General features: G+C 42.7%; 3 protein-coding genes and 1 long non-coding RNA gene across 4 annotated transcripts; 3 read left to right on the top strand and 1 right to left on the bottom strand.

Annotated features, from left to right (window-relative positions):
* Nucleotides 1–208: 208 nt before the first annotated feature.
* LOC135488980 (allene oxide synthase-lipoxygenase protein-like) lies at nt 209–21,665 on the top strand. Its single transcript, XM_064774019.1, has 15 exons — nt 209–254; nt 956–1,536; nt 2,654–2,698; nt 3,581–3,718; nt 4,319–4,416; nt 5,478–5,610; nt 5,751–5,846; nt 6,225–6,321; nt 6,720–6,837; nt 17,029–17,121; nt 17,406–17,466; nt 17,720–17,825; nt 18,080–18,345; nt 18,851–19,017; nt 19,398–21,665. The coding sequence occupies exons 2-15, from the start codon at nt 1,045–1,047 to the stop codon at nt 19,510–19,512; spliced, it is 2,025 nt and encodes a 674-aa protein (XP_064630089.1). The 5' UTR covers nt 209–254; nt 956–1,044; the 3' UTR covers nt 19,513–21,665.
* On the top strand, nt 10,252–12,846 carry LOC135488982 (uncharacterized). Its single transcript, XR_010447084.1, has 3 exons — nt 10,252–11,397; nt 11,698–11,763; nt 12,169–12,846. It is a non-coding gene; the product is annotated as an uncharacterized LOC135488982 (long non-coding RNA).
* On the bottom strand, nt 21,640–25,680 carry LOC135488981 (uncharacterized). The gene is made up of 5 exons (XM_064774020.1): nt 25,541–25,680; nt 25,015–25,270; nt 24,192–24,362; nt 22,591–22,796; nt 21,640–22,329 (listed from the first exon to the last, which is right to left on the bottom strand). Exons 1-5 carry the CDS (start codon nt 25,616–25,618, stop codon nt 22,114–22,116), a joined length of 927 nt encoding a protein of 308 aa, XP_064630090.1. The 5' UTR covers nt 25,619–25,680; the 3' UTR covers nt 21,640–22,113.
* Nucleotides 25,681–26,402: 722 nt separating this feature from the next.
* Nucleotides 26,403–26,978, top strand: LOC135490001 (uncharacterized). The gene has a single exon (XM_064775645.1). The coding sequence runs from the start codon at nt 26,403–26,405 to the stop codon at nt 26,976–26,978; it is 576 nt and encodes a 191-aa protein (XP_064631715.1).
* The last annotated feature ends 416 nt before the right edge of the window (nt 26,979–27,394 follow it).

Here is a 27,394-nt window from a genome sequence, read left to right as displayed (position 1 = left end):
ATATCTTGAATTTTGCGGTCATCACATCAAAAGCCGGACATTTTTTTCTGACTCTAAATGGCAAATCAATCATTTTTATTGGGGCCATGCATTGATTGGTAATTGAAACAGCCACTTATTTATAGAAGTTTTTTTATGACTTTGTCTGAGCAAAGGTCGTTAAACCCTTTCTCAATCTTACTATCGTCCTAAATACGGATCATAATAAGAAATACTGTTAACGGGAGTCTCTCTCAGACAGTTATCGAATTTTGGTAAGTATGGACAAGTCTACATCGGAGAATCAAAACCCTTTATAATACGAATGGTCCTTTAAGGACCATAGGTACCGCCATTTTGACTAGAACTTGAATTCCGAATGCAATTAGAACTCCTTCAAAATAAAATAAATGCCCATTTAAAACCTGGGCTGTTCTCTGGCAAATAGAGAATAGACACCCGCCCTTAAAATTGGCTTTTTCCGTCGTTCTGAAAGAGTTGTAACTGCTTTAGGATTACACGTTTAAGCCAAAATGGTGGTGCCTGTGGACTACCCTTAACTCTGGTTTCGAGCGTCCCGTGTTCCTGAGTTCTGAGTCCCCCGATAGGCGTCTTGGCGGAAACCCCTATTTCGTGTACCCAATTCTGGGCCTGGTTGTTCGAAACAATTTTTGTCACTAACGCCGGCGTTATAGAGTTAAAGTCCAAGAGCTCAACTAGTTCTAAGGATGGTCTAAGGAGATAACGCAAATTTAACTTTACGCAAGCGTTAGTGACAAATTTGTTTTAAATATATAACCAGGGCAAGTTATTTTTTTACTGGGGCATTCGGGTCTGGGCTCTTTGGTACCGCGATGGTAGATTTTTTAAAATTGTTGTGCTCATTTTAGGGGGTCGCGCTTGTATTTGCTATCTCAGCAAAGCTATGGTGTAGGAAATTGCTTGATTCTGCGTTTTATCTCGTTATTCAATGAAGGATTGGAGTTGCAAGACAGCCTAAACACTTTCAAAGGTTCCGAAAGAAGATTCGTTATCTGACGCCTTTCATCCTAAAAATATCGAAGCATGGCTGACAACGACGGTGTGCCCCTCGCATTGCGGTCGAACTATATCGTCCGCGTCAAGACCGGAGACAAGAAGTTCGCGGGAACGGACGCCGATGTGTCCATTCGCCTCTACGACAACAAGATAGGTAGCCCGCCAGTGAAGCTGAACAACATCTTCCGGAACGACTTTGAACGCGGCCACACGGATGAATTCAAGATCACAGCCAAAGTCTCCCTTGGACCCCTGGTCAAGATTGAGGTTACCCGCAATAATAAAGGGGTGAATCCGGATTGGTTTGTTGACGTCATTGACATCGAGGATGAGAGGACCAAGATGAAGTACGTCTTTCCTTTGCACCGCTGGGTGGCGGCTGACTGCGCGTTCTTTGTCGCGCATCTTGACACGGTCTTGCCGCAAGATGACGAGCATAAGGAACAACGACATGCGGAGCTTGCCGCCAAGAGAAAGATTTATGAGTACGGAAGACAGCATCCTGGACAACCCGTTATGGTGAGTTGATCCATTCTTTTCATATTGACAATAGATGATAAAATTCCCCACATTGCGCCTTCGGACTCTTAGAAATAAAGATTTTTCAGTCTTTGGAAAAGCTTTCATGGTTTTTGGGCAAACCCAAATATGCACCCCGTAGAGGCTTTTTAGCGAAGTGAAAAGCCTTTAGAGCATTTCGCAATCTCCACTTGAAAACCTACCAAGAACCCTCCCATCCCGGGATGCATATTTGTGTTGACCGAAAAACCTTTATTTCTTAGAATGCATGCCGTAATAGAACATTTGATCGTCCATCATAAAATCTATGGCGGGACTTCCAACATGTTCATGTTTATAAAACATGGTATGTGATATTCATAGTCATAGAATAGATTATACCATTTGCAATAGATTCTATCAAGTATGTATAAAGACCATACTAGATTCGACGAAGGAAACCATTCATGCTGAGATGAAAATGTCATTGAATATTCATGAGCTTAGAGGGTCCGACCAATCAGCTAACAGCCAGCAAATGACGTAACATTGTCTACCCTCGTTTTGTATGGGCCTCGCGAGACTTAAGTGGGTCCAGACCTATCAATTAGGGAAAGCATCTTTTTAGCTGTAGGTATTTTATATGGACTCGTATAGTAAAATACTCGGTGGTGTGCACAGGAAAATATTCTATGAAAAAAGTCTATAGAATTTATGAAAAATGTATGGAGAAATAGATTGACAAAAATCTATATAGAAAATGGTAAACACAATATAGTCATGAATTTCTATATAGGATTGCCATTTAATTGTGCAAAGGTTTTGATTTGATTTTACTGTATACAAAATTTATATAAAGTTTACAATGGATGTAGGTCATTTGATTATTTCTTCTGGGCATTCATGGCCTTTGCCGGAACATCCTGATATACAGGTTTTTGATAGGGGGCCAACTCCTACATGTACGTCATATGCAAATATCGAGAGGCGGGGTATATTGAAAACCACGGGTGTCCGGGTGTTGGCCGAAGAGATAAAAAAAACTATTGATGCTCTATACGTCCATGACAATAGGGATATCTATCCTAGACATCGAAACTTTTTTACGTATCATATCACCTCTTTTTTGTCTTTCAAGATAAAAAACCTCCCGAAAGATGAGATATTCTCTGACGATTTCCAGGTAAGATCACCATCCCACGCACCATGTACCGCTAGATAACACCTTTAATTTTACGATTACGATCATTTAAATAGATGATGAAGTAATCTTTTTCGAAAACGCTACTATTTCTTAAAGGGACAGGCGGCAACTAGGCAGGCAAGATAAAGTTACACAACGTCGCCAATAGGGGTCTCTCACATCTCACATTAGGTCGAAATGATTCGCGCTTGTACGAGGGATATATTTAGTGCTAAGTCTGCCATGACCAAGGGCCCTTACTGTATATACTAGTCACTTGAAGATGGCCAAATTAGCCCCTCTCCTCCTGCCTATAGTGCAGTCTGCATGAGGTTTTTGGAGTAGGCGGTACCCCTAACAGTTTTTTCAAAAGACCAACTAATAGCATCGAATATGTCACCAAATGAAAGGTTGACCGTAAAAAACTAATTCTGATACCAAATATGCTGTAGTTCATGATAATGCAGTGCAGTGTTCTGCCTATATATTTATAAATTTGGGCTTGCGGACGTAGGTTTTGGGAGGGCTAAAAATGTCCTTGAAAAAAGAATTAAGCCCCAGTTTCATGGAAACTATGGGAGGTAGGAAAAATTTGACTGAATATTCAGAATCTGTGACAAAAACTCCCATGGTACAAATTTCATAATTTTTCCTAAAAAATTAACGATTCTAGCTAGGAGGATATGTCGGTGTTGGGGCCGTGCGCCTTCAAAAAAGGGTCAAAACTTTGACGGGCGATAGCGTCCGTGATAGTGGGAACCGGAGCGAAATATTTTGGGGGTTTTAGTTTCAAAAGATAGTGGACAAGATCGGAGTCGGAGTGGTAAGGTTTCTTTTTAAACTGTATGGAGACAAACACATTGTTTTCTTTCTTATTATCAGTACGACTTCGGCAAGCTCACGCTGAACCTGATAGGGTCGCTTATCATCACGAAACTGATCAATGGCTGCGGAGATTTTGAGAAAATCGAGGACATCAAAAAGCTTTACGGAAAGTTGGAAACGATTGATAGACCCCTGGTAAGATTTTATAGTGTCGGCCGGGGCTATAAGTCCACCGAGGCTTACGAAATGAGTTGACATTTACGTCAGCTCGCTCCCTCGAATTTCCAGCCATAATTCAAATTGGTCTACTGCGCAGACGGAAGCCCCGGTTCTGTAATGTACTTTAGTATAATGTAACGCCCGTGCGTGGAGCTGTTTTTCAGGATAGCTGTTTGGAGGATGGCCAAATTAGCGCACGCCCTATGTTATTTTCGAATCGGCCAGTCACTGTGCGTCAAGTTTCAAAATCCCGAATTGCGTTGGCTCTGTCTTCTCTTCAAGGACTCTGCACTCTTAAAAATATAGGTTTAGAGCTCCTGAAAAACCTTTCAGCGTTTTTCAACCAACATTAATATGCACCCCGTAGAGGTTTTTCAGGGATTGGAATAACCCCTTGTGTTTTTTCACAACCCCAAAAATCCTCAGGGGTTTGTCATTTCTCTGAAAAACTTCTAAGGGATGCATATTTGTGTTGGCTGAGTTTTTCAGAACCTCAGAAACCCTCATTTTTAAGAGTGTACATGTTTTTTTACTGAAGTAAGTAGTGCCATATTCTTTTTAAATTTAAATTTTAAGGGGATGGAACATTGGAGTGAAGATGCTTGGTTCGGCGCTCAGCGAGTTATGAGCTGTAACACTGTTGTCATCAAGCTTTGCACCGAAATACCTCGAAAGTAAGTCTAAGTTTTGTAGTTGCGAAGTTGTAAAGTACAATCTCGCACGATGTTTGTTTAACATAACCGAAACGGGTGTTTTGATTCAAGGAATTGATACAAAATTGTCTATTGGTTTCTTTCGGACGCAGTGGACAAGCCTCGTTCCTAACCACTGCGATTAGGATGACGCAATTGACTGCCCAGGAAGTCTCGTATTGGTTGTCTCACTATAAATAAAAACCCAGAAGTATTAAGGTGGCAGGAAGGGGTGGGTGTTTGTGGTTTCTGAGTGTGAGGGGGTATAGTGGTGTCTGTTGACTGTGCTGCCAGTCTCTCTTAAAGCACAGTCAACAGACATGTCGTTTCAGTATTAGGTATTTCATTGTAGCATTCTCTTGATTACAGCGGCCGCCTCAGCGCCACCACGCGGGGCCTAATGATATTAGGCTAAGTAGCTTCGCGCGATATGCACCATTCTGGGAAAACTCAATGAGGAAGTATGCTCATTAGCATAACCTATTATAAGCCCGATAGACCATTTTAAATTCCTATATGATTTAGATTTTTTATATTGTTAAACCCCACCCAGTGCACAATAAGGGAATACAAATTTTCAAAGGGACTATTTTTCTGTACAACCTCGGCTGGCAGGTTCATGACTTCTAGTCTTTGCCAACCTTGTTTTCCCTGCTCGAGGTAATCTTGCGCAGTGTTGCTTCTGCCCACATACATCGTGCTGGAAAACGTCTCGTACAAAGAAGGTCTGGCATGAGCCAGGCTAATAAGGGAAGAACTTCTGGCTGCGCGAGGCTTCTGTGATAAAAATGACCATTGCAGAGACTCTGTGACGGAGGCATATATTTTTTACAACCGGTGTTGACGCAATGTGATTTCTGCCCAGTGCTCTGAATGCTATAAGTCCATAATAGGGCCACGGTGACCCGTTATAAATGTTTCGCCAGCTTCGCTATTGTGCCGCTACGCAGCGCGTTGGGTCCTTGCGTCGAGAGGAGTCTAGTTATCTGGACACTCGACTGGCAGGTTCATGACTTCTAGTCTTCGCCAACGTTGTTTTCCAGCTTTGGCGTGAAAGCCACGATGGTCGAACCATTCCTTCAAGGAAAAACATTGACTGATGCATTGAAGGCAAAGAAGATCTATATCTGCGACCTGAAGATAATGGAGGGCATCCCGGGAAACAATCACTTAAAGGTACAGGGTGACCCCCCAAAAATGCAACCCATAAAAATGTTTATATTAATTTTCATGATTACTGAGGTTTCGAGTCAAAATTTGGTGCATATTATGTCGAGTTGATGCGTGGACTACCCACATCTTCTCACGCATTTCAGGTATGCCAGCCCCTTGCCCTGTTCTTCGTGAATAAAGCAGGTGATATCATGCCCATCGCAATACAACTCTTCCAACGGAAGGCGGCCACAAACCCCGTAAGTAAACAGTCTGAGAAACCGATGTTGGTTTACGTTTGCAAACAATCAACTTCCAAAATGATGATGATGATATTGTACTTCTCGCAATGCCGAAAAATCGACGCGTTTTCAGGACCTATAAACTTCCGGTCACGTGATAACATCGACCTCCACGAAACAGCTTTCAGGGTGATCAATAGGCCTGAATTGGCAAGGGTAGATAAACGTTGTGCGACTTCAAACAGTGACTAAATCTTTTCCCGGGCGAAAAAATTATATTGTACGTTTTCTGAAATAACAGTTCTGGTACTCAGTTTAAGAAAGGTTTCCGACTTATACAACATACATGTATATCTTTTACCGGTATCTTATAAATTCGCATTGTTTATATTCAAGGTTTTCTTGCCAAGCGACGACAAAAACCTGTGGCTGCTTGCAAAGATGTGGTACAACGTGGCGGACGCGGGGCATCACCAGTCATTGACTCATCTGGGTAAGGACTCGCAGTTCTTCTTCTTTAGCGTTCAATTTGCATTTGCTGGTGTTATTCTCTAGTGAGTATTCCTGCTCCAAGGCGAGATGAGTTTTTTGCGTGCCACTTCGGTTAGGCGCCAATTGGGTTTATTGGCCTAGTGACTCCGTCTTTGATCAGAGGTAGACTCCACGCAAGCTACTCATGTTGCTTACTTGGTGGGTCTTTTGTTGCCCAAGCATAGACACCAGATACAAGGAACCTCGGTTTTAAGTCTCATTTTAGTCGAAGGACTGTAAAGAGCCAGGAGTTCTATTATCCTGTAAGCCACGCCGGTTCAACCAGAAATACTATCCTGTACGTGTTCTTCAAATTTCAAATGTCATACTTTGAACGAACGGCCTCTTTCTCTTTAACAGCGTTGACCCATCTGAAGGCTGAAGGCATAGCGGTGTGCGCCCACAGAAACCTCTCCCCGTCGCATCCCGTCTTCAGGCTCCTTGCTCCGCACTTCCTCCACATAATGGCCATCAATACGTAAGTATCAGCCTCGTCCCAAGTCATTGTGCACCTTTGCCAATTCCTAGCTGATGCTAGGTTGGATTGTAGCTAGGTTCAATACGTAAATAACCCGCTGTAGCCTACGTAGCCCATTCGTAGTAGTGGGACGGGCCAGGCCTTTCGCCGGGTCTATACGTTTACGTTGACTGGAGCGATCGACTACTCAAATATCACGAAATCTCGAGGAGAGGCGCGTGGTTTTAACTCACACAACGTAGTGAGTGTAATGGTTACGTATGTATATAAAGTGTAAACAAAATTCATATATCCATCATGTCCATCGAATCTGAAAAAATTTGTGCAGACCCATGACAATTCTGGTTCCGGTACGGTTTGTTGCATTCCATACGGGCCGCGCTTGCCGATCCTGCTTTCACGACGCACCGCAACCACAGTTACCATGCAAGTTACCATGATTCCCATTGTTTCCTTCCTCGTGACGCAATTATTTCATGACGTCATGAGCCATTGACCATTCACGCAAGTAGATTTATTCACACCGGCGCCACTGTCCTGAAGTGCGGGTGAGGGACATCATGTATCTAAAAATCGTCTGCTAGAACATACAGGACAACAACGTCGGCGGAGACAGTTGTGACATTTCATTGCAGACGAAGTAAACGTCCTCTTCTTCTCGATTTACGTACTTTACTTCAAAAAAGTCAGTTTTAACACTACTGCACAAATATAGAGTGGTCATAATGTTCCATTTGGATAGAGATTTGACGGACTGATTTGGAAATTCATTCCAACCATGCAACTGTTTCAGAAAATGAGAAAAAGCTCCTGGGTGTCATGACATGCATGGTGTGTCTTGCCTCTGCATTTTTGTACTCGGGCATGTCAGAGGGTTTTCAATTTTCATATCATTGAAGAAATAATTCATTCCAATCTACAAGTATATCAATCACATCATTTATTTAAAAATCGTCTGCTAGGACATACAGGACAACGTCGGTGGAGACAGTTGTGACATTTCAATTTTCATTGCATAGAGATTTGACGGACTGATTTGGAAATTCATTCCAACCATGCAACTGTTTCAGAAATGAGAAAAAGCTCCTGGGTGTCATGACATGCATTCAATTATTATTTACCACAAAGAGCTGCTTCTTCCAGCAGATATGAGACAGCTACCGGGGCGGGGACTATTTCTTTATGGGGCCTTATTGTTCAGCGTCTCCAAGGAATTCTATTTTTAGAGTCCAATGGGGGGGGGTTGGGGGGGGCTTCCCCCCAATGAACTGACTAAAACCTGTCACTTTCAGAGAACGGGGGAGGGGGTTTGGGGGACTCATCCCCCAATGTACTGGCTATATATGTCAGAAGGACGGGGGTTTGGGGGGCTCCCCCATGTCAAACAGTTGTGTGAGTTCACTAGAGATTGCTCTTTACATATTCACTCACACAACGTAGTGAGTGTAATGGTTACGTATACACTGTATGTAAAGTGTAAACAAAATGCATATATCCATCATGTCCATCGAATCTGAAAAAATTTGTGCAGACCCATGACAATTCTGGTTCCGGTATAGTTTTGTCGCATTCCATGTGGGCCGCGCATTGGCCGATCCTGCATGCATGACGCACCGCACCCACAGTTACGACGTCGGACGTGAATCCCTTTGTTTGGCAATGTTTGCCTGTGTTTGATAGTGTGGACGGGTCCCCAAACATTCGCCAACATGATGTTGGCTCATGTTGGCCAACGATTGTTGGGGAATGTTTGCTAGTGTAGACCAGGCTATATAGTTACTCTGCCAAACTCGAAAATATTCTGCAGCGAAAATCTCTTGTTTTTTACCACACCCAGACAAATGGCTATTAAGCAGACGTTGCCTCTTCATCCGTAGCAACAGGTAGAGACAAAATTGATGTCATGATGATTTGATTTCAAAATCATTCGAAACAGTACCTTGGTATTTTTCCATCCTTGGACGTTTACTCCTGTTTTGATAAACACATCCATAAAGATCGTTCTTAAATCTTTATTATTTCGTTCATTTGAAACATCCAGTAGAATGGTTTGTTTTCCTCGGGATCGAGCAAGAGGTCATTCCTATGGCCGATATATCAAGTCGAGGAGGAAAGACTGTATTATTTCCCGCGGAGAAAGGAAATAATGTCGAACCATAAACGATGAATACGTGTTGTGATTAAACTCTTTGAAATACGCGACTTGTATTAAAGTTTATGGTTTCTGAATATGAACGCGGTGATGATTTATTCAAATTGCTACATGAAGATAATTTAATGTCGGCATATATAGGCTATATATGAATACCATGCTTTGTATGTGTGATGTCAAATGTGTCAAGAGAATGAAAAGATGAGAATTAATGTTTATCACACGACTATAACAAAACTTAGAGGAGTGTTGTCTGAGGATTTGAATTTGCATTCCTATAAAACAGCAATCAAAAGGTCAGACTCTGCACAATAAGTCACATCGAGGTATGTCTATTGAGGCGATGCATGATCGTACAAGTTTGAACCGAAGTAAAAGAAATTTTTCTGTTCTATAGTACTCTATCGACTCACCGTTCTAGTCATACCGTTTTTGAATATGCACGCCACGATATTATGCGCATTGTCGTTTATGCCATTCAAAATTGTTTGAGTGAATCGAAGATGGACAATGGGTTGGCGATACCAGTTTGTCTAATGGTTGTACCATTCGCCTTTGCATCAATATCTGTAAGGGTTCAAGATAGGCCGATACGGGTTTTATTTTAGTGCGATTTATTTTATTGGAGATCGTCAATAGACCTATCAAAATCACACCACAGGTCTAACCGCTAATTAGAAGTTAGGTCACAAGTGATCAGTTGATTCGCAATGCCAACCACTGTTCATCAACTTACCACAACCTCGCCACAGGCAGCGAAAAGTTTACGCCAATCAGTGTGAAGGGACCTTGGCCTGATCAATGCATATCATACTGGGGGCGGTCAAGTTAATGAACTGTCCAATGTAATCAATGCACGCCAACTGGTTCTTAAAGCCCCCGGTTGCGGAGGGGGGACCCTGGTTATTTTCTTTCGGTGTATGTCTACACTATACTACAAGCGCAAACACCCTACACTTTCAATATCTCATATAGCTATTGAACAGGTTGTCTTTTACTTCGCTTTGCTGGCAACTGTCCAATTTGGCAAACTGGCCAACAGTTAACTTAGTATCGTATCTAGACGCTAGGGCCCAACGCGCCGCGTAGCGGCAAAAAAGCGAAGCTGGCGAAACATTTATAACGGGTCACCGTCACTTATTATTGGACTTATAGCGCATTTACGGGGTTGCAACTATTTTGCTTTATAGTGTCACCAGGAAAGAAAAGCATGCGACCTAAGGCCGATCTATTTGTATAAAGTGATAATTGGAAGGTATATAGTAGGAAATATCAATAAAATAATCATTCCATGTCGTCTTTTGAGGGCATTTTTGATTGTAAAAAATATATGTGTACGTCATCGTAGTCTCTGCAATGATAATTTTATCAGAGCAGTCTCGTGCAAGTAGAAGTTCTTTACCTATTAGTTCTTCACTTATTAGTCTCAACGTCTGGCGCAAAGCCAGACGTTTTCCATTACGATTTCACTACGATGTTTCACAAGAAGGAGCAGTGCGCGAGATATGCTAATGAGCAGACTTCCCTCGCTTGAGTTTCTGAAGAATGTTCCATATCGCGCTAAGCTCATCACTGCTGATTATGACAGGCGTGCAACGGTAGGTATCTGCTCCCCAACTTCCACCCTAATACCGCCCATACGGTACAATAAGTTACCATTTGATGGGAATGGGACAATGCCCTCACTGTGTATGGAGTCATAGGGATAAGAAGACATTATTCATTAGTGTTGGTACAAGTGATTTTGCCTAAAAAGCATGCGCATTCAAAAAACAAAATATGCAATGTATCACGTACATGACCATGACGACGTGCAGAAAGTGCACTGGCCAGTGCATACCCTATGGCTATGTGCTAGTAAACATGGTAAACATGAACAACGTCATTATTCATCGGCTGTTCATTTTACTCCGAGCTTTTTCTGAAACATATAGCCATGATGATTAGGCCTACCATGTACCATGACCAATAACAGCACTAGATCATGTAGATGTCAACAAGTTCACATGAACCGTTTAGCCCGCATGGCGCATGTGGCGCATGCGTCTAAACCAAAGCCCCAAAATCACTTGTTTTGGTCTATTTCACTTGTGTTTACAACTGTTCAATGGATTTATAGTTGAATGCGATCAAACTACGTCTTTTCAATCGTGGATTGTAAATTTAACCCCATGGGCCTAGGGAAGGCCCTATAACAATACTTTCGACACCGTGCTCACTGCTGATTCTAAAATGCACCACCTAGTCAAAACAGGACATATGTTCTTCTAGGAATAGATCTCTTTCCAATATTTCGTCATTCCACTATCGTCATCACCTCATGATACTTTCATTGACATTACAGGCACACATCCACATAGCACTCTTCAAATCATCTACACAGTGGTTATCCAACTAGGATTATAAAGGTAATTTCTTAGCCCCGCACAGTGGGTTTCACTCTTGATAAAGGGGCACTATTGCTAGCAGCTAGGTAGGCAGGATAAAGTTAGACGAAGTAGCCGATAGGGGTCTCTTACCCCTCAAAGTCCGTCACAACTATTCAAGCTTGTACAAGGAATACATGCAGCGCTGACTCTAACAAGACCCAATGGGAATGTCGCACAGTCATCTGTCAAAAACAAGACCTATGTTGTAGTATGATCTCTTGCCAATATTTAATAATTGCACTATCGTCATCACCTCATCATACTTCATTGACATTACAGGCACACATTGACATCGACCACTGTTGCAATCAACGACACAGTCGCTATCCAAGTAGCATTGTAGAGGTAATTATCATTTTCATACCTCATTAGCATGTGAACCAATCGCGTCGCGTCCTTTGCGATCACGGCAAAGCCTCATGGAATAATGTCTTTCACTGTTGAATAATTTTTCATATTCCATGCCAACAACTTCAATTTCTTCATATTCCATGGCTAGAAGTTCAATACTAATATAATATCCAAGATAAAGTTACAAGAAGTAGTCAATAGGGGTCTCTCACCTCTCACTGTATGTCCACACTATTCACGCTTGTACGAGGAATACATTCAATGCTGAATCTAACAACACCCAGTGCCCTTACTCTGTATATTAGTCACTGGAAGATGGCCCATTTCACTCCTTGCTTCTACTTCACCTATAGTCTCATTGCAAACGCCTCAGTTCTATGATATCACATTCACTTTCAGCTGTCATGCAACGCAACAACTGTGCTATCTGCCATCGCACATCAACGAAGAAGTGCAGCCGCCCACATTCCACCTCACGTCTGTCCGACCAGCTGCAATCCTCGAGGACGCCCCACTGTACCACGATTTCACTACGATGTTTCACAAGAAGGAGCAGTGCGCGAGATAGGCTAATGAGCAGACTTCCCTCGCTTGAGTTTCGGAAGAATGTTCCATATCGCGCTAAGCTGACCACTGCTGACCATGACAGGCGTGCATTGGACTGGTACAGGTTGGAACTGAACATTGAATATGCTGGTGGTGACGCTTTCTGATGAGAAGTTGGTCGTGACTGATGCAGTATCCTTGGACTTGTCAACAGCATCGTTCAATCATTGGTCTCTGAGCTGCCTTGATTCTGTACTTACCCAAATACTAAGACCAAATGCCTGTTGACTGTGCTTTAAGAGAGACTGGCGCCATGCCTAGAGATATGACTGACCCCTATTGGCAAATTTGTATGACTTTATCTTGCCTACCTAGCTGCTGCCTATAGTCTCCCTTTAACTGCAGAACACTTCAAAGTCGATAAAATGCCATGTTCCACCTTTTAATGTGTTCAGACCGCCATTTTCAAAATAATCAAATCAGGACACTGCCTTCTAGTCTCATAATAAATTTTGCTTTCCTCAATAATAACATTTCTTCTTCTTCAATGCTTTCATCATTCCAAACTTCTCCTCCTCTGACTTTTACAGGGGTACAGTCATGGCAATCAAAACCCAAATACTGAGACCAAATGCCTGTTGACTGTGCTTTAAGAGAGACTGGCGCCATGCCTAGTCTCTCTTAAAGCACAGTCAACAGACACCAACCCCCTCAGACTCAGAAACCACAAACGCCCAACCCTTCCTGCTACCTTAATACTTCTGGATTACCCCGAAATCCCTTTGCGAAGTATATAACCATTCATCGACTAAGTACCGGTAGATAGAGATTGTTCGTATAGTTGACGCCAATGATTGAATGAACGGGAAAGAAAGGAAACTGAATTCTTTTATGAATTATTGACAGACGTGAAGCATAATATCTATTGAATACCTCTTTGTATAACGCACGTCCCTTTGGTTTTCTGTCTTGTTAAAATAGGTCTCTGTCATCAGTGTTCGGTTTGTTGTGCGGATATGTATTTACTATGAACTCAATGCATGCCAACTGGTTTCTAACTGGGAATGTCCCCGTTTACGGAAGGGGGGGGGGGGACTGGTTATGCTTTTAGTGTATGTAGGCCACAAACGAAAACACCCTACGCTTGCAATAGCCTATACATATATGAACAGTTTGTCTTTACTTTGACGACTACCATTAACTTGGATTAGTTAACTTCCTACGTCAAACACTGCAGCAGCAATCTGTTTGAGTCTTAAAGGGACAATATAGGCAGCAGCTAGGCAGGCAAGATAAAGTTACACACAGTCGCCAATAGGGGTCTCTCATATCTCACAGTACGTCGAAATGATTCACCTTTGTACGAGGAATATATTTAGTGGTGAATCTGACATGACGGCCCTCACTGTGTATATTAGTCACCTGAGATGGCCAAATTAGCCCCTCTGCTCCTGCCTATAGTCCCCCTTTAATGACAAGATGCATTTAATTTAAGAAACATACACAAATAGGCCTATCTAGGCTAGCAGGTGGAAAATTCAATGATTATTTCACCACAAAGAGCTGCTTCTGTCAGCAGATATGAGACAGCTACCGGGGCGGGCGGGGACTATTTCTTTGTGGGGCCTTGTGGTTCAGCGTCTCCAAGGAATTCTATTTTTAGAGTCCAATGGGGGGGGGGGGCTTCCCCCAATGTACTGGCTAAATATGTCAGAAGGACGGGGGTTTTGGGGTGCTCCCCCATGTCAAACAGTTGTGTGAGTTCACTAGAGCTTGCTCTTAACAAATTACCAGACAGCGTTAATCACTCACACAACGTAGTGAGTGTAATGGTTACGTATGTATAAAGTGTAAACAAAATTCATAATATGATATTATGATATATTATATCCATCATGTCCATCGAATCTGAAAAAATTTGTGCAGACCCATGACAATTCTGGTTCCGGTACAGTTTGTCGCATTCCATACGGGCCGCACGTTGGCCGATCCTGCATTCACGACGCACCGCACCCACAGTTACCACGTCGGACGTGATTCCCATTGTTTCCTTCCTCGTGACGCAATTATTTCATGACGTCATGAGCCATTGACCATTCACACAAGTAGATTTATTCACACAGGCGCCACTCAAGTGCGGGTGTTGGACATCATGTATTTAAAAATCGGCTGCTAGGACATACCGGACAACGTCGGCGGAGACAGTTGTGACATTTCATTGCAGACAAAGAAAACGTGCTCTTCTTCTCGATTTACGTACTTTACTTCAAAGAAGTCAGTTTTAACACTACTGCACAAATATAGAGTGGTCTTAAAGTTCCATTTGGATAGAGATTTGACGGACTGATTTGGATATTCATTCCAACCATGCAACTGTTTCAGAAATGAGAAAAAGCCCCTGGGTGTCACGACATGCATGATGTGTCTTGCCTCTGCATTTTTGTACTCAGACATGTCAGAGGGTTTTCAACTTTCATATCATTGAAGAAATAATTCATTCCAATCTACAAGTATATCAATCACATCATTTATTTAAAAATCGTCTGCTGGGACATACATGACAACGTCGGTGGAGACAGTTGTGACATTTCAATTTTCATTGCATAGAGATTTGACGGACTGATTTGGAAATTCATTTCAACCATGCAACTGTTTCAGAAATGAGAAAAAGCTCCTGGGTGTCATGACATGCATTCAATTATTATTTCACCACAAAGAGCTGCTTCTGTCAGCAGTTATGAGGACAGCTACCGGGGCGGGGACTATTTCTTTATGGGGCCTTATTGTTTAGCGTCTCCAAGGAATTCTATTTTTAGAGTCCAATGGGGGGGGGGGGGTTGGGGGGGGGCCTTCCCCCAATGTACTGACTAAAATCTGTCACTTTCAGAGAACGGGGGAGGGGGTTTGGGGACTCATCTCCCAATGTACTGGCTAAATATGTCAGAAGGACGGGGGTTTGGGGGACTCCCCCATGTCAAACAGTTGTGTGAGTTCACTAGAGCTTGCTCTTTACATATTATGAATATCTAACGAGAGGTCGCCTTCTTTTTGGCCGGTTCATACTTTTTTTGTTTCATGGACTCCAACTCTCTCTCTTTCATTAGTCGATGAAGTCCCACTTCTAAATATGACTCCTTATGATGGAAGAAAGGTTAGTGAAGTGAGAGCCTTTCGTCTCGCCACTACAACACTTTACAAAATAAACTTGGATTCGTTTTCCAGCGGTGCCGTGACCACACTCCTTCAGCCTGGTGGTCCTATCTAACGAGAGGTCGCCTTCTTTTTGGCCGGTTGATACGTGTGTGCGGGAGTACATAATGTAAATGAATGATGAGAAATAAAGAGAGTAACTATTGTATATCCTACAAACAATTTTTTTTGGTATTTTTCTGAATTAACTCTGTTGAGTTTACCGATTTCTCCGCGATCTTCCGGTGGTGGTTGCTATCCCATTGGTTGAAATTATAATTTAAATTAAATTTAAATCTTCATGGGAATTCGCTACATCATATGCCTAAGAAATTGGCCAATTATATTAATATTTTTATTAGAGAAATATCCGTCCTAAATAATGACAGAAAAGGTTGGTTTATTTCAATTTTGTGTCGACATGATCGAGGTCACGTGACATAAAAACAAAACAATCGCACACACCCGTCCAAAAAAGGCACTTTAAGAAAAACAAATACGTTTTTCCAGCTTAAAACCACACTGACGACTAAGTTATATTGGTCTTCTGCCCAAATCTGAAGTATCAAAATGAATCACAAACTAGAACTAGCTCTATTTAGCAAAAGTTGCGTGAAAAATTCGGGTGAGCGACATACTGCACCCTAGCGGCCAATAATTAAACTACTTTCAGCCTGATGACGTGCCCCATTAACAGGACGTAACATCTATTTTAAAATGCGTTTCCAAAGTGAATGCATGAGGACAATCCATTTAAGAGTCGTATATCACTGGAAACGCCCGATTCCCGTGAATAAGGACAATCACAATGTATTACATTACCAAAACAAAAATGTGTCGGAAGGAACTATATGGATGGTCCCATCGCACCCCCCCCCCCCCCTCCAGCAGTATGACACAGAAGGGCTAGTCGACTGTCCACCGGGGGGGGGGGGGGGGGGTTTGGGGGGAGCTTCCCCAACGCACTGGTAAAAACCTATGTCGACGGAGGGGGTTTGGGGGGTGTCCCCCCATTGTAACAGCTGTAGTTGTTAGAGCTTGCACTTAACATATGCTCGTAGGGGGGTTCGGGGGAGCTCCCCCGACCTAAAGGGGGGCTCACTAAGTCCTTGACTTTACATATTAACTTTTTTTGTTTCATGGACTCCAACTCTCTCTCTTTCATTCGTCGATGAAGTCCTACTTCTAAATAGGACTCCTTATGATGGAAGAAAAGTTAGTGAAGTGAGAGCCTTTCGTCTCGCCACTACAACACTTTACAAAATAAACTTGGATTCGTTTTCCAGCGGTGCCGTGACCACACTCCTTCAGCCTGGTGGTACTATCTAACGAGAGGTCGCCTTCTTTTTGGCCGGTTGATAACTTTTTTTGTTTCATGGACTCCAACTCTCTCTCTTTCATTCGTCGATGAAGTCCCACTTCTAAATAGGACTCCTTATGATGGAAGAAAAGTTAGTGAAGTGAGAGCCTTTCGTCTCGCCACTACAACACTTTACAAAATAAACTTGGATTCGTTTTTTCCAGCGGTGCCGTGAACACACTCCTTAAGCCTGGTGGTCCCATCGACAGTGTAATTGCTATTGGGAGGGTTGGCTTCTTCAAGCTTCTTGCCACAAGGTAGGCTCCTGGGCATTTCTGTGCATTGTGCAATTACACTGAAAAGTGCGGTTCATTCTAAATCAAGGTGTTTCAAAAACAAACAAAATGTAGTTTTAAAACATTATAAGCTACATTGTAATGTACTTCCGGTTCGTTGCCGAGTGTTACATAATTTTCAAAACATAGGCCCTACACACTATAAAAACTCTCAGAAGACTTGTCGCGAGATCGCAGCGTTACGCGAAATTAAAATCCACTGCACTCATGTAATGTTAGGTTGCTGAACGAGCATTTAATTTCAGGGCGCCGGATTTTCGACTTAACTTGGAAGGACATCTGCTGAACGACTTGAAGGAACGAGGGGTGAGTATCTTTCGAGTACACTCCAGAGGCAGTGTCCCGCACTATATCTAAGAGTTAAACCAGAGTCTTTCAATAAAGACAGAGTCTGGTTGAACAAAGTGGGAAAACTTCGAACACGTTCAGAAAAACGGGTTACTATATAATAGAAACTGGCGAATACCAAATTCTTTGAGGGAATAATACTTTAATTGTATATTTTTTTCAATATTTGTAAATACAAATGTACCATGGTTGCAAATCGAATCTCTTGCAGGTGGATGATGCAAATGCCCTGCCTTTCTACCCTTACAGAGACGACGCCCTTCTGACTTGGAACGCCATCTATAAATATGTTGAACAGAACGTGGATCTTTTTTACGGTTAGTAGAAAAAAACCCGACAGATACCTTCCAATTGATAGTTTACCGATAAAAGAGAAACAAGAATAACATGGGGTGACAACCCAGGATCAAGAATTGATAAAGAATAAGAATTTGAAAGCAATAGGCCTACTAAAAAACCACGAGCCTTTTTAATTTTTGATGAGCCAAATGAGCCCTACAGAAATATGTTGGCCTAAAATTACATGTGCAAGTACAATGTATAAACAAGTACTGAATATTTTGCATATCAGAGACCAATAAGAGAGTGCTTGAGGATCCAGAGCTGCAACAGTGGGCCAAGGAGCTCACAGCTTCATTCGAAAACGGCGGGATTGGCATGAAAGGAGTCCCGGGGCACGGAAAGTTCACAAAGAAGGAAGACTTGATCGAGGCAGTGACCTGCATCATCTTCAAGTGCAGCGTAAGGCACGCCGCGGCGAACTTCTCACAGTATGATGACTACGCGTTCACCCCGAACTACCCGAGTCATCTGAATGGGGATCCGCCGACCGATAACGTGAGACATTCTCCAAAGTAGACATGTCAATAAGCATAATCTCTCTGCCGGTGTTAGCTTCCATGTTGTTACGTCACTGTACACTATACGTTGCGATTGCGTAGTGCAATCAGACTGAAAATAGCTGCGACCACAAACTTGTACTCACTTAGGGACTAAAATTTAAAAAAATAGATGTCGCAAAATATAAATATATGTCAACTAAAATATTTTAGTGTATCATTCAACCTCCTTGCAATTGCGCACGACCGGAACTATTTATATCGACGTCGTTATCGCTGCTGTGTATCATTATAACCATGTCACAAAGTTTCGGGTGACTGTTGGGCCTAAAAGTTGTATACAAATGATGGCCTGGCCGCGGCCTGGCCTAGGTCTTTCGGGTGCAATGATAGCCAATTCGAGCAGGGACGGAATCACCTCATCAAATATAGACTTCCGGTCCGCTCAAGGAGGCTGGCTCTCAAGAAGCCATCTTCATCATACAGGGGTATTTATTTTTCAGAAAGCGAAGCTGACCGAGAAAGAATTGGTCGATGCGCTTCCGACCAAGTCCAAGACCTTGGAAACCATTGCCTTAGTCAAGATCCTTAGTATGAAAGGCACCAACCACCTCGGAGACTTCGAAGTCCAGTACTTGCACGGCGAGAGGACTGAAATAATTGCTGCTGAGTAAGTCGTAAACAATAGGGAACGAAGTATGAATGAAATAATCTGAGGTTGTCCGTTTAGTTTGAAAACAATAATGCCGCCACAATGTGTGTTCCATTGCCTTTGAAGTATAAACAAAAACTTTAAAGGGGTGGGGGCTTTTGGCATTGATAAACCATGCCTTATCGCCCGGCAAGTTTAAGTTAGATTTTGAAAACGCCAGATGTCACCACTTGCAGCGAACCAATCTCGGAAAAACCTACGCAGGATCTGTTGCTCACGTGCAATGCGAAGCTTGGAGAACGATTGATATTGCATCATCGAGTAATGAACGGTGTGCCCCACCCACCCCCTAATTAATGTCAATAAATGCATTTGCCATCTCCAATATTTTCTTTCAGGTTTCGGCACAAACTGGTGGAGATAAGTAAAACTATAGCAGAAAGGAACAAGTCGAGGAAATACAAATATGACATCCTCGATCCAGGCTTCATTCCAAATTCTATCAGCATCTAAGTGCAGCTCCAAGAGAAGAGGCGGTACCCTTTGGGTTGACCATATGCACCACCATTTTGGCTATAACTTGTGTTCTCTGGAAAAAAAAGAACTGCAACCCACATTTGAATTCGCTCTGTTTTGAATGAGTTCTAATGCTTTTGGATTTGAAGTTCTAGCTAAATGTTGTTAGTATACCCTTAATTCAGGCTTCGTGCCAAATTGTATTAGTTTTAGTTACAATGTTTATAGTTTATTTGTCGAAACAAATTTGAATTTTTTTCATATAACTGTGCCACAGCAAAGGATGGAACAGTGGAACGAAAAAATGTTTACACTAATAATGATGTAATATATAGGTTAAGCGCGAATTTATTTACACTTAATGATTTAATGTAAAGGTTAAGCAGGAAAAATGCTTGCACTAAATGATGTAATATATTGTTTAAGGACTAAATGATGAGGAGTTGATACATGACATCTAGATCGAAAATTAGGCCATATGAGGGATTAAAAACATGACATCTAGACCGTAATTTAGGCCATATGAGGGATTAAAAACATGACATCTAGACCGTAATTTAGGCCATATGAGGGATTAAAAACATGACATCTCGACCGTAATTTTGACTGAATGTGGGATTTGATACATGACATCTAGACCATAATTTAGGCCATATGTGGCATTAAAAACATGACATCTAGACCGTAATTTAGGCCATATGAGGCATTAAAAACATGACATCTCGATCGACCGTAATTTTGACTGAATGTGGGATTTGATACATGACATCTAGACCGTAATTTAGGCCATATGAGGCATTAAAAACATGACATCTAGACCGTAATTTAGGCCATATGAGGGATTAAAAACATGACATCTCGACCGTAATTTTGACTGAATGTGGGATTTGATACATGACATCCAGAAGTATTAAGGTAGCAGGAAGGGTTGGGCGTTTGTGGTTTCTGAGTCTGAGGGGGTTGGTGTCTGTTGACTGTGCTTTAAGAGAGACTAGGCATGGCGCCAGTCTCTCTTAAAGCACAGTCAACAGGCATTTGGTCTCAGTATTTGGGTAAGTACAGAATCAAGCCAACTCAGAGAGCAATGATTGAACGATGCTGTGGACAAGTCCAAGGATACTGCATCAGTCACGACCAACTTCTCATCAGAAAGCGTCACCACCAGCATATTCAATGTTCAGTTCCAACCTGTACCAGTCCAATGCACGCCTGTCATGGTCAGCAGTGGTCAGCTTAGCGCGATATGGAACATTCTTCCGAAACTCAAGCGAGGGAAGTCTGCTCATTAGCATATCTCGCGCACTGCTCCTTCTGGTCAAACATCGTAGTGAAATCGTAATGGAAAACGTCTGACTTTGCGCCAGACTAATAAGTGAAGAACTAATGGGTAAAGAACTGCTACTTGCGCGAGACTGCTGTGATAAAATTATCATTGCAGAGACTCCGGTGACGTACACATATATTTTTACAACCAAAAATGCCCTCAAAAGACGACATGGAATGATTATTTTATAGATATTTCCTACTATATACCTTCCAATTATCACTTTATACAAATAGATCGGCGTTAGGTCGCATGATTTTCTTTCCTGGTGACACTATAAAGCAAAATAGTTGCAACCCCGTAAATGCGCTATAAGTCCAATAATAAGTGACGGTGACCCGTTATAAATGTTTCGCCAGCTTCGCTTTTTTGCCGCTACGCGGCGCTTTGGGCCCTTGCGTCTAGACCGTAATTTAGGCCATATGTGGCATTAAAAACATGACATAGACCGTAATTTAGGCCATATGAGGCATTAAAACATGACATCTAGACCGTAATTTTGACTGAATGTGGGATTTGATACATGACATCTAGACCGTAAATTAGGCAATGAGGGATTTGATACAAGATATTTAGACCATAAATTGGGTTATATGAGGGATTTTTAATACATGAGTTCCTTTGAAATAGAATTAAAAATAGAAATCAACATCAGTTTTGTTTTACCATAAATAAAGTAATCAATGATCTATTCTATATGTTATCGGTTTATGTTCTATTATATTTGTTGTTCTTTTACCAATGTTTGATATCGGTCTAAAGAGTCCTCTATAGCTCACGTTTTTATGTATCAAATACCGATGAAAATAAAGTTTATCGTATCTTATCTTATGACTTTTAGACCGTAAATTAGGCTATATGAGGGATTTGATACTCGACACCAGTGATTACAAGCCTTTCCAGTTGGCATTGGGTGGCAAGTCACATGCAATGTAGAGAGCGGGACTACAACATCAGAGTCAGCAAATGCATTGGGTTTAACCCCCCCCCCCCCTCACCCTATCAATGCCATTGACAGCTGATCTTGGTGGTAATTTTGTCCACTCCCGACAGCCATACTCGTGGCAGCCATGGTTGTGATCGGTTCTTTGTAATTATACAGCGGGAAACATACATACATACCTGGAAACGTATAGGTACCAGGAAATATAGGTATCGGGAAACATAGGTAACTGGGTATTGGGAAACAAAGGTACTTAGAAACATGGGTACCTGGGTATATTGGGAAACATAGGTACCGGAACGCAATGGTATGACCCCACCTAACCAGGTTCTTAGGTGCCTGGTGGGCACGATCCATAGTGGAGATTCCTTGAATAACACTGCAAGCAGGAAACGAAGTCCCTGGCAACAACAAGCGGCATGCTCGGGTTCAAATGGATTCGAATGAAGGATCTCGTGCCCCACGGAGGAAGGGTGGCGCCTAAGGTGAGAACACGCCTGTTGTCGTTAGACGAATTAGGATTTTCTGAGATCCACTGTTTGGGACACTGTAATGAAATTGTAAAGTTCAAAGTATGAGACAAGACCACCATAGATTTTTTTTTAAACGATCGCTGCATGTTAATATAGCGAATAAGTGGACTGTTTGTCGTATGCCAGTTGTATTGTACAATATTACAGTAGTTGTATTTTTTCAATAATCAAAAACTACCAGAAATGGCAGGTTCTCTCTGTTAGCGACGTCTGCGAGGCCGTTCTGCAGACCGACCCTTGCCCTTCAAACTAGAGCCATGGTTTCATTAGCTTACCCCGAGACAACTGCAGAAGAAACATAGTAGTGGTGGTTTAGCATGTATTTGCACTCCACTCTTTGAGCTAGACGCGATATGCAACTCAATGCTGTAAAAACTGCTGAGTGGGATCGGCTTGTAATGGATGTTGTCCGTCAACAAAGTCTCAACATCATAACCGCCTGAGGTCGTCTTCGGGTCTCCATACTTGGTGAAACTAGCATCTGGAGAAGAAGAAAAAAGATGGGTGAATCCCAGCAGCACACTGGACGCCAACTCCGGCGTCCAGAGAAGTCAACCGCCACGTGTACGCTCACCGGAATCTTCTTGCCGCCAACTCTGGCGGCGGGGGGCGTTCAGTCGAACTCTGGCCCGGGCCCCGGGTGCGGAATTTTTTTCCCGAATTTATCCGCATTTAGCCCGGTTGAGGCTCAAATGTGAAGACAGACGATTATTGCCATCTTCGAAGATTCGACCAGAATTTACGACCTTCGCTGACTTCTTGACAGGTATTGACCAATCAGATGAGGGCAATCATGCTTTTTCGGCACCAGACAGCACGGCTATGATCTCATATACTGGGGTTTTGATTGGTCAAAACCTGTCACCTGACAGGAAGTCCTACAAGATTTCTGCTTGAGAAAAAGTGGCGAATTTGCGGATGTGAAATCAATATAAACAACATCCTGAGATCAGTTTTTTTTACTCCTACGTCGTATATCGAGAGGCAGAGTACATGTATATTGAAAACAACTGGTGCCAGGATGTATAGACAATGGAACATTTGATTCCCCACGTGACCGACTTGCGCAACTCATAGATTTTGTTCGTGCTCACAGACGCAACTCTTGGCTTTTGAAAATAATCGAATCAACAACATATTTTATAAGTATTTTTCAAAGATCGACTTCATGAAAAACAGCTAATTCAGATGCTGTACCGACCTCTGTTCCAGGCGGCAGCTCTTTTAGTGTGTTTGTAGAATAATTAAGATTATTTTCCACTGATGTGCTCATAGATGTTGCATCTTTCTAGTAAACATGTTGTCATAAGATGTCCTATTATCAAAACGTGTGGTCAGGCCAGGTAAAACAGCAGCAAATTCAAACTGCTATTCGCTACTTTTCTCATGAAGCAGCAATTTGGGACTTCCTGACGGGTGGTGACCAATAAGAATAGGTCTATCAAGCTTGTTCGGCGCAGACAGCGTGGCCATGGTCACATAGGGGAGTTTTGATTGGTCATAACCTGTCACCTGACAGGAAGTCCTCCATGACTTCTGCTTGGGGAAAGTGGCGAAAGGCCAGGAGTAGGGAGAACGCGGCAGACTATCTATGTTTAGTGTTGGCCCAGAGTCAGGGGGTAGAGTAATTGGCCTTTAAAGCGCTAAGTAACAGATCTTGCTTTTCTGGTGCAGTGAAAGTGTGTCGTGGGCATCCCCGGAGGAGTTTGCCAGCCTGCTCCGATTGGCTGAGATGACTATTTGAATATGAACCAGGCGGTGGAAAACAATGAGTCACAGTCCAGTCCAATCCAGTCCAGTTTTTTTTTCGATCCAGTGTTTTCGAATACGCCAAAAAAATACGCAACAATATCAAAACATTGATGCCTTTACTTACTCATTGCTCTCTCGGCAGATAACAGGAGCAACCGTTGATCTGTCAGACAAGCTTTCCCAATCATCATTGGCGGAAGGATTGCGTTGGTGCCTCGGTCATCCTGGAACTCCACACAGGAGTAATACAGCCAGCGGTTGTTATTCTGAACTCTCTCTCCATCGAACAGCAAGCCTAAAACAATTCTTTTCCAATTTGGTATGAACAGACAAATTTTACTCACGACCTAATGTCTATAACAGTAAATGTTTTGTCCACATTGTTCTGGACTCTAGAGCGCAATCTACTGGTTGGATTTCCTTGAAGTTTTATTATTGATATGTGAGCTTCGCGACCAAACAAGTATATATACCACTGGTCATAAAATAATTTTTTGGTATGTACTTGTGGACATTGACGTATATATCGATTGTAAGAATCCCAACAATAATACCTGTGACAAACTTTCGACAATCGAAAAAATTGGTACAGTGCTTTATTAATGGCAATCGCCGTTCGTTAAATACATGCATTTGAAATTTGTAATTGAATTTGTAAATCGAAAATTTCAAATTGTGTAAATGCAATGTACGTACTGACTAGCAATTTCAACAATGACATTTAGTAGATAGGTAAATAAATACTTTAAATACCAAGTTTCAGCAAATTCGTACGCATAATAACTGCACTGCGTCATTGTGTATTACTGCATTTCTATTTTCTTGGACCACCGGTAATTACGAACGGCGAAGCTACTGGCGCGGCACCGAACTAAGGTAGCGCCGGAGCGCAGGAGACCCTTTTACAAGATCATTCTGCCAATGTTCAAGATGACTAATCCTCTTACTTTTGAGCAGTTGGTCATGAGACAGTCGGTCTTGAAGTGACACGAGTGCCAGGGTGTTCTGCTGTAGAGCGGCACCTTCCCGGAAAACAAGGTTGTTAAGATCCTGCTGGGTGCGGTGGGTTCTGCGCGTCGCCTGCAGGGCGCTTCTCGATATCGGGTCGAAGCTTTCCTCTGAGAAGTTGGAGGCGGGGTCATCATCATCTTGGACGGTGTTGACCATATTCACAGTCGCTGCATAAGGCCTGGCAGGTCCTGACTGAAATTTATTTGGATGACTTAAACATTAGCATTATAAATCCACAGCCGAAGAAAATGTCTGAAATCACCGACAAACCTGAGATCACAGTTCTCAGAACTATGATCTGGTTAAAACGTCTTTTGTTTCCAGGGGCAGACGATATAAAATGCCTCTTCTTGGCTAACATTGCCATCACTTTCGTAGGATGTACGGTCCCATACCCCTAAAGGTAAGAGTTATAGTGTCTTCAAAGAATTCTAGAACATGAAAAGGCAATGACAAATTTACCTTCTGTTCCTCCATCTCAGTGGAGTCAAAAGTATCCTTATCAGCGAAAGCTGGGTTCACGTGACCTAATTCCATCATCGGCGAGCGTCAATGCTGAAGATCACCGAATTTACTTTCGATCCGATCCAGCGGGAAATTCATCACATAATGGATGGCCAATGCAATCTTTCGATTGAATTGAGGCTGCAGAATGGAACAACACTAGTCACGTGAATTTACACAATACCCGTTCCATATTTGGAAACACAAAAAGAAATTTTAAAAAGCTGTATACTGTCTCCTACGGGAGGAGACTTCGAAGAAATAAGACTAAATGAGCATCCTATTCCGCATTGGGAAATATCAAGTGATCCAACCATTCGCGCTGAGACACTGCTGCCATGACTCACAAATGCCACAACCTGGAGACGGTATCATAAAAGACACTGCTGCTATGGCTCTCAAATGCCTCTTGTCACAATCTAGCTGGAGACGGTATCAGAGACACTGCTGCTATGATTCTCAAATGCCTCTTGTCACAACCTGGAGATGGCATCAGAGACATTGTTGCTATGGCTCTCAAATGCCACTTGTCACAACCTGGAGATGGTATCAGAGACACTGCTGTTATGACTCTAAAATGCCACTTGTCATAACCTGGAAACGGTATCAGAGACATTGCTGCTATGGCTCTTAAATGCCTCTTGTAACAACCTGGAGATGGTATCAGAGACACTGCTGCTAAGGCTCTCAAATGCCTCTTGCCACAATCTAGAGACGGTATCAGAGACACTGATATAATGACTCTCAAATGCCTCTTGTCACAACCTGGAGACGGTACATCTGAGGCACGCTGCTATGGCTCTCAAATGCCTCTTATCCAATGTCACAACGAGGAGACAGAATCAGAGACACTGCTGCTAAGGCGCTCAAATGCTTCTTGTCACAACCTGGAGACGGTATCAGAGACACTGCTGCTAAGGCGCTCAAACTGTTCTTGTCACAACCTGGAGACGTCATCAGAGACACTGCTGCTAAGGCGCTCAAATTCCTCTTGTCACAACCTGGAGATGGTATCAGAGACACTGCTGCTATGGCTCTCAAATGTCACTTGTCACAACCTGGAGACGGTATCAGAGACACTGCTGCTGAGGCTCTCATGTGCCTCTTGTCACAATCTGGAGATGGTATCAGAGACACTGCTGCTGAGGCTCTCATATGTCTCTTGTCACAATCTGGAGATGGTATCAGAGACACTGCTGCTATGGCTCTCAAATGTCACTTGTCACAACCTGGAGACGGTATCAGAGACACTGCTGCTGAGGCTCTCATGTGCCTCTTGTCACAATCTGGAGATGGTATCAGAGACACTGCTGCTGAGGCTCTCATATGCCTCTTGTCACAACCTGGAGATGATATCAGAGACAATGCTGCTGTGACTCTCCAATGCCTCTTGTAACAAACTAGAGACGGTATCAGAGTCACAGCTACAATGGCTCTCCAATACCTCTTAGAGTGTCGGTATCAGAGACACTGCTGCTGTGACTCTCAAATGCCTCTTGTAACAATCTAGAGATGGTATCAGAGACACTGCTATGATGGCTCTCCAATGCCTCTTGTCCCAACCTAGTGACGGTATCAGAGACACCGCTGCTGTGACTCTCAAATGCCTCTTGTAACAATCTAGAGACGGTATCAGAGACACTGCTGCTAAGGCTCTCATATACCTCTTGTCACAACCTGGAGATGGTATCAGAGACACTGCTGCTATGGCTCTCAAATGTCTCTTGTCACAACCTAGAGATGGTATCAGAGACACTGCTGCTAAGGCTCTCAAATGTCTGCACACACAACCTAGAGATGGCATCAGGTCAA

The sequence above is a fragment of the Lineus longissimus genome, chromosome 6 (assembly GCF_910592395.1).
Source record: "Lineus longissimus chromosome 6, tnLinLong1.2, whole genome shotgun sequence".
NCBI classification, from domain to species: Eukaryota; Metazoa; Nemertea; class Pilidiophora; order Heteronemertea; family Lineidae; genus Lineus; species Lineus longissimus.
This window is presented reverse-complemented; position numbering and strand designations above follow the sequence as displayed.